Genomic DNA, 13,377 nt, shown 5'->3' with positions numbered 1-13,377 from the left:
GTTACATGTCTAGCACACCCGTGACCTAAAAGTGACATCAATTTCTCTTAACTTTCCTAACTCTAGCATTATGCTTGGGTGCAGCTCCGGCATCGGCAGCAGAGGTGGAGGCAGCCTGTTGACTGCTACATCCTGATGTCTGTGATGGCCTTGGCAGACGTCCTCTAGTTGCCCGTGGTCTGGGGGGTCCCGGCCTGATAAGGGTCACCTGCTCAGCAGCAGAGGCAGCCAGAGAACCTGGAGTCGATGAGGTCACAGGCAGAGGGGGCTGTGAGCGGCTGCACACCCTTGGAGTTCCCTGAGAGGAGACCCCCCCTGGTGCCCGGCTGACGTTCATCCTCCCTGTGGGTGCCCGAGGGACCCGCCCTGACTCCTGCAGGAGATGGTTCACCCGGAGGAAGGTCAAGGTGCCTCATCGTCATGTCGTCTACATCCTGATGGTGCCCACCAGGGTGTGTGGCCATGGAGTGCAGGGCTGAGCACAAATCCGGCAAGACCTGCTGGACCAAGGTCTCAATGGTAGACGCCAGCCTTCCCATGGTAACATCAAGGTGCTCTCATGTCAGAGGCACAACATCAGAGAGAAGACGGACAGACTCCTCCATCGTTCGCTCTATTCTGCTGAGTGACTACCGAATCTCTGCCTGATGTTACGTCGCCTGTCATTGCATCTCCAGCACAGAGCTGGCGGCCGCTTCCAGAGGTTCATCTGACTCAGACCGAACAGGTGGCTGGTCTCCAGCAGCCTTCCAAGTGCTGGAGACCTGGGCTGTCCTTGCCTCCAACTGCTGCGGAGATGTGTCAGCGAGGTGTTCCCCATAAAATGAGCCCGAGCCTAATTTACATCCGTGCCCCACCGATGTCTGTGCCTCTGAGCTAGTTGAGGGTGTGTGTTAGTGCGGTGAAGGTTCTTCAGGAGCTTCATCCTGGGATGAGGTCCGGAGGCTTGCGCTGGTAGTGTTGGAATGGCTTGGGAGCCTTGAAGTGCTTGTGCCTAGAAAATAGAGTTTCAGTTAATGAGCATGAGCTAGATAAGACTGCACGTGACTCACTGTGAATGTCCGGATTTGATGAGGTGATGGAGCTGTGATCTGGACTAGGTTGACTGGAGAGGCTGATCTCCCCTTCCCCACAGGGGCAATTTCTGTCCTCCCCAGCCAGCTTGGCTGCAGCCTCCTCAAACTTACTGAGGGGGGAGGATGCCAGATGCCCCTCCGCAGGTCTGCAGTCTCTTACGCCTATTGTGTGCTAGCTTGGCCTGTATGAAGAAAGAAAGGCATGTGATGAGAAGGGATGGGACAGAGGTTGGGTAAGATGCATGTCCCCTGTATGTGGTGAGTCCTCCCCAGAAGAGTCATAAGATGGAGTGTGAGCAACGTAGGGGGAGGTGATGGCATAGTGGTAGTGTCTCTGGACTAGTAATCCAGAGGCCCAGGGTAATGCTCTGGGGACCTGGGTTCGAATCCCACCACAGCAGATGGTGGAATTTGAATTTAATAAAAATCTGGAATTAAAAATCCAATGATGACCATGAAACCATTGTCAATTGTTGTAAAAAGAAGGAAATCTGTCATCCTTTCCTGGCCTACATGTGACTCCAGACCCACATTAACTCTTAAATGCCCTCTGAAATGGCCTAGCAAAGACTCAGTTGTAACAAACGCAGCCCTGTCCTCCTTACTAACATCTAGTGCCAAAATTGGGAGAGCTGTCTCACAACAGTATGCATAGTCATACTCACGGAATCATACCTTACAGATAATATCTCCACCATCACCATTCCCGGGTATGTCCTGTCCCAACGGCAGGACAGACCCAGCAGAGGTAGCAGCACAGTGGTATACAGTTGGGAGGGAGTTGCCCTGGGAGTCCTCAACAATATTCCAGACCCCATGAAATCTCGTGGCATCAGGTCAAACATGGGCAAGGAAACCTCCTGCTGATTACCATGTATCGCCCTCCCTCAACTGATGAATCAGTGCTCCTCCATTGTGAACATCACTTGGAGGGTGGCAAGGGCACAGAATGTTCTCTGGGTAGGGGACTTCAAGGGTGGCTCGGTAGCACCACTATTGATTGAGCTGGCCGAGTCCTAAATGACATAGCTGCTAGGCTGGGATTGCAGCAGGTGGTGAGGGAACCAACAAGAGGGAAAAACATTCTTGACCTCATCCTCAGCAACCTGCAGATGCATCTGTCCATGACAGTATCGGTAAGAGTGACCACCGCACAGTCATCGTGGAGATGAAGTCCCGCCTTCACATTGAGGATGCCCTCCATTGTGTTGTGTGGCTCTATCACCGTGCTAAACAGTAACGTGCTAAATTTCAAACAGATCTAGCAACTCAAGGCTGGGTATCCATTAGGCGCAGTGGGTCATCAACAGCAGCAGAATTGCAATCTGTAACCTCATGGCCCAGCATATCCCCCACTCTACCATTACCATCAAGCCAGGGGATCAACCCTGGTTCAATGAAGAGTGCAGGAGGGCATGCCAGTAGTAGCACCAGGCATACCTACAAATGAGGTGTCAACCCAGTGAAGCTATGAAACAGGCCTGCTAGCGTGCCAAAAGCATAAACAGCAAATGATAGGGAGAGCTAAGCGATCCCTCAACCAACCTAGATCAGATCTAAGCTCTGCAGTCCTGCCACATCCAGTCATGAATGGTGGTGGACAATTAAACAACTCACTGGAGGAGGTGGCTCCACAAATATCCCCATCCTCAATGATGGTGGAGCCCAGCACAGCAGTGCAAAGATAAGGCTGAAGCATTTGCTACAACCTTCAGCCAGAAGTGCTGAGTGGATGATCCAGTCGGCCTCCTCCGGAGGTCCCCAGCATCATAGATGCCAGTCTTCAGCCAATTCGATTCACTCCATGTGATATCAGGAAACGGCAGAAGGCACTGGATACTGCAAAGGCTATGAGCCCTGACAACATTCTGGAAATAGTACTGAAGGCTTGTGCTCCAAAACTTGCCGCTCCCCTAGCCAAGCTGCTCCAGTACAGCCACAATGCTGGCATCCATCCAACTAGGTGGAAAATTGCCCAGGTATGTCCTGTACACAAAAAGCAGGACAAATTCAACCCGACCAATTACCGCCCCATCAGTCTACTCTTGATCATCAGTAAAGTATTGGAAGGGGTCATCAACAGTGCTATCAAGCACTTGCTTAGCAATAACCTGCTCACTGATGCCCAGTTTGGGTTCCGCGAGGGCCACTCAGGTCCTGACCTTGTTACAGCCATCGTTCAAACATATACAAAAGAGCTGAACTCCCGAGGTGAGGTGAGAGTGACTCCCCTTGAGGCAGCATTTGACCGAGTGTGGCATCAAGGTGCCCTAGCAAAACTTGAGTCAATGGAATCAGGGGGAAAATTCTCCACTGGTTGGAGTCATACCTAGCACAAAGGAAGATGGTTGTGGTTGTTGGAGGTCAGTCATCTCAGCTCCAGGACATCACTGCAGGGGTTCCTCAGGGTAGTGTCCTAGGCCCAACCATCTTCAGCTGCTTCATCAGTGACCTTCCTTCCATCATAAGGTCAGAAGTGGGGATGTTCGCTGATGATTGCACAATGTTCAGCACCATTCACGACTCCTCAGATACTGAAGCAGTCCGTGTCCAAATGCAGCAAGGCCTGGACAATTCCAGGCTTGGGCTGACAAGTGGCATGTAATATTCGCGCCACACAAGTGTCAGGCAATGACCACCTCCAACACGACAGAATCCAACCATCGCCCCTTGATGTTCAATGGCATTACCATCACTGAATCCCCCACTATCAGCATCCTGGGGGTTACCATTGACCAGAAACTGAACTGGATGAGCCATATAAACACTGTGGCTACAAGAGCAGGTCAGAGCCTAGGAATCGTGCGACGAGTAAGTCGCCTCCTGGTTCCCCAAAGCCTGTCCACCATCTACAAGGCACAAGTCAGGAATGTGATGGAATACTCCCCACTTGCCTAGATGAGTGCAGCTCCTACAACACTCAAGAAGCTGGACAACATCCAAGACAAAGCAGTCCACTTGATTGGCACCACATCCACAAACATTCATTCCCTCCACCATCAACGCACAGTAGCAGCAATGTGTACCATCTACAAGACTGACTGCAGGATTTCACCAAGGCTCCTTAGACAGCACCTTCCAAATCCGCGACAACTACCACCTAGAAGGACAAGGGCAGCAGATAGATGGGAACACCACCACCTGGAAGTTCCCCTCCAAGTCACTCACCATTCTGACTTGGAAATATATCGCCGTTCCTTCACTGCCACTGAGTCAAAATCCTGGAACTCCCTTCCTAACAGCACTGTGGGTGTACCTACACCACATGGACTGCAGTAGTTCAAGAAGGCAGCTCACCGCCACCTTCCCAAGGGAAACTAGGGATGGGCAATAAATGCTGGCCCAGCTAGTGGAGCTCACATCCCGTGAATGAATGTAAAAAAAAAACAAGATAGGTGGGATGGTGGTGATGTGAACGTCTCATTGAGAGAACGAGGTGTCCCTCACTGATGGTTGCGTGAAACCCCTGAAGAGAGTAGCCATTTGAGTGCATGATGCCATGATGAGGGTTTGATATTGGAGGGTATTAAAGGATGACTTACCCTGGCAGAGTGGATGAGATCATTCATCCTCTTCCTACACTGGTGGCATTTTGGGCAAGGGAGTCAGCCATGCTGACCTGCTCCGCTATGGTGTCCCAGGCCCGAGAGGTGAGGCTGCTGTGCTTCCTGCAGCCATCTGTGGGGTAGAGCACATGCCATTGTTCCTGCACCCCTCTAACCAAGGCCTGGAGGGTTTGATGGGTGAAGCAGGGTGCAGACTTCGTCCCGAGGCTCTCAGCATTTCTCTTATGAGTTGCAGACATCTCTGCTGGGCTGGAGAGATTGAGATTGTATGTTGGACTGGTATTTAAATATGGTGTCCAGACGAATTAGCTCCCGAACTGCCAGGTGATTCGGAGCGAAATGTGCCTCTGCATAATTAATGAAGCTCCAAGCACAGAATCGGGCACGATTTGCCACCATTATGGATGGTGGGCTGGGCGCTGTCGAAACTGCCTATCACCGCTCTTAGTTTCATTTTGGGAGAATTCCGCCCATTGTTACGAAATACTACCTACTTAATCTTGTGTCAAATCCACACATCCCCAATTATGAAAAGGCATGCTTATAATAGTATCATAATATAATACTTTGAAAATGATCCACCATTTCATAAGTGTCCTTTTAATGGATTTGTTCAGGGTGTGTGATCGGCTTGGGGAGACCGTGGAATTGCTCAGGTTGCCTGTTCCTAATGTTGCTCCTGCACATGGAGGCTGTGGGGTCATACCCTCCACCAATCACTACCTTTAAAAATGGATAGCAGAAAAATTAAAGGAAGGGTAAGCTACTCAAATTTGTATATAAGAAATTGGCTGTTGTAGAAATTTTAAGTTTTTTGAAAGTTTCTTCTTATAATAGATTACAGACTATAATCTCATAGTGTACTACCCGCTCACATATAGTTTGCATTACTGCTGCAATTGAAGTTATTTACGATGCCAAGCAGATGTAAGCAAAAAAACCCTGAAATTTAATCACCATTGTGGTATGTATTCATGAATGCAGATTTTGCAGGCTTCATTTATTTTACAAGCTAAGATACCTCTTTCCAGTTTTATTTTGTCCAAGATGTCATTTTTGTCAGCCAGGTCAGATTTTAGTGCGGTCTCGAGCTGTGCAATCTGTAGTTTCAGCTGCTGTTCCTTCAACTTCCACTGTTGTTCGTGGGTCATGTCAAAAGCACTGTAACCAAACATGTGGCATGTGAAGAACTATTGGAAGTAATCCTCCACAGAGAATAATAATTAAAACAAAAAAGCCTTAGTGGCACAGAGACTGCTGTCATCATGTCTCAGGAATTAAGCAAACATATGCTGGTCTGCTGCTGTTGAAACCAAGGCGCCTTGCTCAGGCTGCGGTTAAATCACATGAAAGGGTTTGTGGGATGAGCAAAGGCACTGGCCTTAATTTAGAGATCCATGGCCAGAAAAAACCTGGCATCACTTGGATCTGCGGGACAAGGAAAGGAATTCAGCTACATACTCCAGAGGAATATATAAATCCAAATTATCCAGCAACAGGGGAGGGACAAAACCAAACTTTCCAAATACAAACCCCAATATCCCCTCAGTATAAATAACCCAAACTACCCACCTGATCTCTTTTTAGGGGCTTGTGGAAGATGCAGTATTAAAAACCAATTGCTGGTTGGAAGGAAACGAAACCACAAAGCACTAATGTTGGTTATGCCTGAAACATTGTGGCCCATAGAATGATTATTGTGCATGTACAATGCGGCCATTTGTTCCACTAAGAAAGATGGCAGAAACCAAAAAGTATTACTAAAGGAAGCTATTTTATGGCAAGCACTTAGACAGCAAGATGCATTTCTACAGATGAGTAAAATAGGAAACTGGAAATGATCAAAAGAGAGCAAACGTATAAAACTATATACATTTTTCAAAGAAGATACATTAATCAGTAGGAATGATTAATGAAAAGCAAGATTTAAAAAAAAAAATCCCTCTCCTGCATCAATGGGTAACTTGAATGAGAAAAGCCAGCGTGATACTTTTATAAACAAGAGATAGGGAGACCAATTAAGAAAGTTGAAAATTAAACTATGCTATTGTACATTGGCTGCATCATAATAAAAACAGGAAAAGGAGATTTAGAAGAGCATTCTGATGCAACAGTATCACAAAAGTGTCATCTCTGAAAGTAACATTTCATGGATAAGACCCTTCTTAGCTGTGTAAGTGATTTCAGCTGGCAAAAACTATCATTTTCTTTTAATGTACTCCATTCCAGAAAGGTACATAGTTTAAAAATATACTTGCAAACAAATTTTTTGAGCAAGTGTTTAATTATGCTATGTTACAGTGAACTTCAGACTGTAACTGAAATTTTCATCCACAGGATGAAATTTGATTACTGTTTTCTCTTCTACATTTTGGAAATATTGTAGCTTTCTTATTCTTTATTGCTATAGCTATCATAGAATTCTGACTACAAACATGACACATTTGTCATTTTCCTTCAAGAGCTAAAATTTTGTTAAACATTATGTTGCACAAACTATCTCCCTCATAATGCATTGTGGAAAGCAAGCATAATGACATTCTCCTGATGGTGTATAAAATGCAATTGTACAAGATAGATTTTGCTAACTGGAAGTGGTATGTGGTTCAGAGCAAAGAAAATAGTTTTGGCAAGGATAAAAGATTGAAATTACCATTTTAAAGTGTAGATAATTGTCTTTTAACTAAAAGAGCTTAGTTTACTTACTTTATTACTACTACGCAACAGAGCATTTTTTTAAAAAAAGGTATAAAGCTAATCTATAAATGTACAGTTCAACTGTACAAATCTTCACATTTTGTACTAAATGGGTGCTATATAAAGTAAGCAAGAATTTGCGACATTATCTAAAAAAACACTGCATTCTTCGAGCAAATATGCAAAATGTATTTTGTGATGTTGCAAATGCATTTAGAAGTGTAAAAAATCCATACAATGTCAAAAATGAATATATTTCTTGCTTAACTCTGTTTTTATTGGTGTTTGACAGTGGCTTCTTGTTTTTGTTTTAGGGCATTCAAATGCTAGTCCCAGTTTAAACTCCCAAATAGTGATTAGAATTTGTCTGTCAGGTTTTGCCTTTTTTTATCCAGATCACTGGATATCACAGAGGGAAATGGCTGCCATGACCAGTCTTACAGCATACTCCTGTTTATTAATCAGGAAGCATTTTGCAAGGGGTGGTGGGAGTAGCCATGGAAAATTCTACAACCCAAACTCTCATCAGTTTCATTTCTGGAAGAGAAGATACAGTCAATAGATGATAGCAGTAAAAAGGGGAAGGTGAAAAATTATGAGGATATTAACAGGAACATAAGAGTAGGTGGGAAAATGGAGTTGAAGCCCAAGATCAGCCATGATCATATTGAATGGCGGAGCAGGCCTGATGGGCCGTGTGGTCTACTCCTGCTCCTATTTCTTGTGTTCTCGTGATCAAGAGTAGGCCATTCAGCCCATCGGGTCAGGTTTTGACATTCTATTAGATCATTGCACATCTGTACCTCACAACTCCATCTACCCACCTTTCGTCCACATCCTTTAATCCCCTTACCTATCGAAAATTTATTGATGTTATTCTTGGAATTTTCAATTAACCCAGTATCTAAAGTCTTTTGAGGGAGAATGTTCTAGATGTCTACTTCATTTTGGGTGAAAAAATGCTTCCTGATTTCACTACGAAATGATTTAACTCTAATTTTAAGATGATGTCCCTTTGTTCTGTATTCCCCTACCAGAGGATATATTTTTTCCCTTTCTACCCTATTAAATCCATTTATTATTTTCATCACCTTAATTAGATCATTGCTTCAACCCGTGAAGCCGAGGGGCTAGAAACCAAGTTTATGCAATCTGCCCACATAATTTAACCTTTTTAAGGCATGGTATAATTCAGGTTTATCTGTATTGCACTTCCTCCCAAGGTCTATATATCTTTCCTGAGGCGCGGTGTCCAAAAACTAATGCAGTACTCCAGATGCGGTCTGATTAAGGCTCTGGACGACTGAAATACTTTTATACTCAACACCCTTGAAATAAAGGATAACATTCTATTAGCCTGTTGGGTTGATTTTTGTACTTAAATGCAGACATTTAGTGATTTCTAACATAGACACTCAAATCTCTTTATTCCTCCACTGTGTCTTGTTTTTCATCATTGGGAAAATATTCCAATTGATCTTGTTTGGGTCCAAATGGGAAAATCTCATTTTTCCCTACATTGATCTCCAGGAGCCATAGCAAGATCATGGTGTAGTGGTAATGTCACAGGATTAGTAATCCAGAGGCCCAGACTGGTGACAAAGGTTCAAATCTCATTATGGTAGCTGGTGAAATTTAAATTCAATTAATTTTTTTAAAATCTGGAATTGAAAGCTAGTCTCAGTAATTGTGACCATTAAACTATCTTTGATTGTCATAAAAACCCATCTGGCTCACTAATCTTCCTTAGGGAAGGAAATTTGCCATCCTTACCTGGTCTGGCCTACATGAGAGTCCAGACCCATAGCAATGTGGTTGACTCTTAACTCTTAACCCTAACTCACCCTAGAGAACCTGTGTAAAAGATGCACACCATATTCATGAAAACAAGATTAATAATGCAAAAAAAGGAATTAAAATTGTACAATGGAGTACCTGTTGTATAATTTGTCATAATTTTCCTTCAAAAGATCTCTTTCCTTTTGTAAATCATTGACTCTCTCTTGTAGCTGATCAAAACAAAAGGGTTATGAATTACAAAGCAGCACACCATTAACTAGATAGGAAATGGAATTAAATTCTGTACATTTATTTACTATTACTGTAAATTAGGTTGCTCTCACTTCAAATTTTTACATCATTGAGGCTCCATTTGTAGACCTGTCTTGTACAATTGCAGTTTCGTAGCATGATCTACTTTTATTGAAATTAGTTGTGGTAGATTTCCTATGAAGTCACTCTTAGTGATTTGAAAAATATATTCGAAATTTTTGAGTTTTCAATGTGTTGTTCCTATTGCATCTGAAACAGTTGTATTAAAGCTAGAAATGAAAATGAAATGATTCTGGATCGGACAATGACTGACTCAACTATGTGGTGTACCAGATTTTGACTCTAGAAAATATCATGATAAAGAGGGAATTATAAGCTGTTGCTTTGGATAATGGTTATGAACCTCTCTACTTATGTTATTGTACTTTAGTATGTTGCTTGAATTCAAAGAGTGAATTAGACTCTTGTAATGTACTCTTCAATATCCATTATTTCACATAATGCTCACTATCTTCTGTAAAATGTAAAAAAAAATACCTCCACAGTTGTTTTTTGAGAAAAGGAGGTTGAGCAGAGTTGATTTTCAAGAGAAAGGCACTTAGAACGTTCTTCTTTCAGCTGTGCATTCAGTTCATCAACTTTACTCATTAAAGCATCATGACTGGCTTTCATGGTTTTTTGGTTCTGTAAGACAATACATCTTCTATAATGGTCATCGCACATTACAAACTTAGGTTGGAGGCATGCACAGGTTACTTCACAATTCATGATGTTTGATAGTCTATATGCACTGTTATTTAACATTTTCCACCTGTATCACAAAATGAAAATGGCATTTTTTCTCCTAAATATTGCATTTTTTTCATGGGCTGCTTAAATAAATGACAATGCATTCAATTCTAGCATAGGACTGATGCTGCAAAAGTTTCAGGAGCTGACAAAAGAGCTTGGACCCCAACCTTCTTTATACAAAAACGGTGATGAAAAGTTCAATAAATCAATAAAAAAAAGAGCTTTGAAAGAGAGGTAGTTCAGTACCTGAGGAGAGTGAACCACTTGCAATGTCAGCTAATATGGGGTAAGGAGAGAATTTGGATGGTCAGCAGTTTATTGGAAATAGGGTCAAGGGAACAGGTGGTGGGCTCTTGGAATAGTTGAATTCAGAGAGGGCATCAGGAGAGATATGCGTAATTTTACCAATCCAGAGAAGAAAATTCCAGGTAATAGATTTAAAAGAAACTACATCACGTGTAAAACCTCTAATTTACAAATAAACTACCACATTGTGCAGGGAATGCACTCATTAAGGATTAAGGAGGACAAATAAATTTCTAATTTAGCAATGAAGCCCGTGTGCTTGGTACATGGGGTGCAGGCAGATTAAACAACTAGCACGGGTGCTGCAGATGGATACTAATGATGGAAGTTTGTCAGATGGGCTGCATTTCCTCATAACTTCTAGATTTTGAATAATAATAACCTGTACAATAAATTTGCTCTGAGCTTTCAAAGTTTTTTTTTGATTATATACATAACGTTGCATAAGAAACAGATTATGTTTTGGAATCAGCTGTGTTGCCTCTGACCCTTGAACTCTTACCTCTTGAATTTGCAAAAATTTTCCCTCCAAGACAGTAAGTGCAGCTCCTTTTTCCACAAGTTGTTTTTGTAGCTTTATCATCTCCACATTGTCTCTGATTGCAGTCCTATAAAGAGAAAAAAATATAATGCATCATATCATGGACAATACTGAACCGAAAAGAATAATATATTTTCTCTTTGGCCTAAACCTTTTATTACACAATTTATCCTATAATCCCTTTAAGGAGTCAAACACATTGTTAACCCCTATTTATATGTAGGAAATACAATTGCTGAGAAAATAAATCTGGTAATCAAAGATGAAAAATATTTGAATAGAAAGATACATTTTCTAAACCTAAGAAGACTGACATGTCAGTCAGAGATTTGATCATTTTTAACTGCAGCGCTTTAACTCAGGATAGAATTGGTGCTTTGGTGAACTTTCCTAGTGTTCACACCATATTGGCTTGACATGTAGAATGTTCATGTTGCAAGGGATTTTTAAACATTTCGTCTATAACATGCTATGCTAACATGTAACACTTTAGCAAGCTCAGGGGTCTCATGAAACTGGCCCTAATGGTTAATGGAAAAATGGAAGCATTTAGAGGATTTTATTGGAGTGCTATGTATTTCAACAACTCTGAAAGCTAACTGGAAATGTTATTGCCAGCACATCCAGTATTCCTTTAGGTTCCAGTTTTAGGAGCAGTGATTTGATTCTTTTATATGAAGTACTTAAAATGACAAAAAAATGGAGACGGGAAAATTGACTGAGTAGAATTTAGAATTTAGCACATTATCATTTCATCTCCAGGACCTGGCTTAAAGTTAGACCAGGCTGATTAGACAGAAGTTTTCTTTCTTTTTGATAGCTGCAAGAGTCCTGTGTGAAATGTATTTGGCCAGATTAGACCAGTCCTTGTTGCTGAATAGACAAAGGATAAATTCTGTCTGTAAATAGATACAAATTGGCCATATCATTCAGACTCCATAAAAATAATTGCTGGTAGCAGTGGAAATGTCCCACTGAAGTAGTGGAGAACAATCTTCTGCGGTTAGAGTTGACTTCTTTTAGGAACGCAAGAAGGGAAACCTTTGCTCTGCATCTAGCTTATGATGTCTCTCTTAGGGGATTTCTTCACCTTTACACGAAATAACAAAATCACAAAAGGTGCATCATGCCCCAAAGCTGAAATTTTCACCCGGGGAAGGAAATTTTATTGGCCAAAATATGTAAACTAATAAAATAGAGATGTTATTTCCAAAAATATTAAATATTTTATGAAGTGTCTTTGTTTGTGTAGCACAGAAGTGAAGATCGGATGTTAGAATGCTTAATGGGCAGAATACTTGTATTTGCCTTAAGGCAGATTTGTTGTGCATTATAAGACTGCTGCATAATAGTTGCTCGGTACCAAATTCTATTTAGTATCTGTTCAATATATCAACTGGTTCAGTTAGGTTATTACTGGAATTTTGAGCAGTGCTTCTTCAATCTATTTTGAATATCTCTCAGCAGTCAATCAAACAGGAATATGTTGACCATTCTGATCAGATGGTTACGCTATACAGTTGTGTGAAAACATAATGGTCTTTGAAGAATTCAAACAGCAAATAATCTATCTTGTTACATGTTTCTAAACTACATAAATATATATGTGATGGGGAAATCTGGAACGTGTAAAAAAAAAAGTTTATCAAATTTTTCTCTTGCCAAATTCATTACATGTTTTATATATTTTGTGATGTGATAAATGAGATTACAAAACTATATCAGAAACAGACATTAAACAAAAAAGAAAACACATCTGCAAGCCACCTGAAGATGCAAGGAGTGGTCTTTATTGGTTATGATCTGAAATGTAACAATGCCTCACAGGTTTTTGGTGAATAAAATATTTAAAAAAGCAAGAAAATCTAGGAATGAGGATAAAGCTCACTGCCCAAGGATATGAGCTAGATGCACAAATGTTAACTAGAAGCAACCTTGACAATCGTGTGAAAGAAAATGCAATTGTTTCTCCATATTGCTGTATTGGCAGGCATATATGAAAGAAGGTTGCCATTAATTTTTGCACAAGATCAATATATTTGCAAAAGATTATATAAGTGCCAGCAGCAAAAAGGAATTTCTGGTTAAGTAAGTTTCTTGCACAAGAACCACAAAGACATGCACATATTCTAAAAATTTCTATAAGAAAAGGAAATGAAAAATGTGTGGAACATATGGCTGCAGAATGTTTTTCACTGAGAGCTGAATATGGCACCACAACAAAACAGTATTCCTATACAGATTTCTAGATTGTTAACATGTAGTAAACAAATACAAATTATGCGCTAATCTCAATTTAATTACTGTGGTTATTTGGTAGAACACATTGTTGCATAATTCCTTCCCT

General features: G+C 41.5%; 1 protein-coding gene across 7 annotated transcripts in view; it reads right to left on the bottom strand.

Annotated features, from left to right (window-relative positions):
• The window catches only part of rpgrip1l (RPGRIP1 like), a 300,654-nt gene that overhangs the window by 189,566 nt on the left and 97,711 nt on the right, over nucleotides 1-13,377 (bottom strand). For all 7 annotated transcript variants that reach the window (XM_078544267.1, XM_078544272.1, XM_078544269.1 and 4 more), the window contains 4 exons: nucleotides 10,992-11,097; nucleotides 9,929-10,075; nucleotides 9,275-9,348; nucleotides 5,664-5,803 (listed from right to left, as the gene is read on the bottom strand). In XM_078544267.1, coding sequence (XP_078400393.1) covers nucleotides 5,664-5,803; nucleotides 9,275-9,348; nucleotides 9,929-10,075; nucleotides 10,992-11,097 — 467 coding nt within the window. The remainder of the gene's footprint in view (nucleotides 1-5,663; nucleotides 5,804-9,274; nucleotides 9,349-9,928; nucleotides 10,076-10,991; nucleotides 11,098-13,377) is intronic.

Source organism: Cetorhinus maximus, chromosome 6 (assembly GCF_964194155.1).
Source record: "Cetorhinus maximus chromosome 6, sCetMax3.hap1.1, whole genome shotgun sequence".
Taxonomy (NCBI): Eukaryota; Metazoa; Chordata; class Chondrichthyes; order Lamniformes; family Cetorhinidae; genus Cetorhinus; species Cetorhinus maximus.
This window is presented reverse-complemented; position numbering and strand designations above follow the sequence as displayed.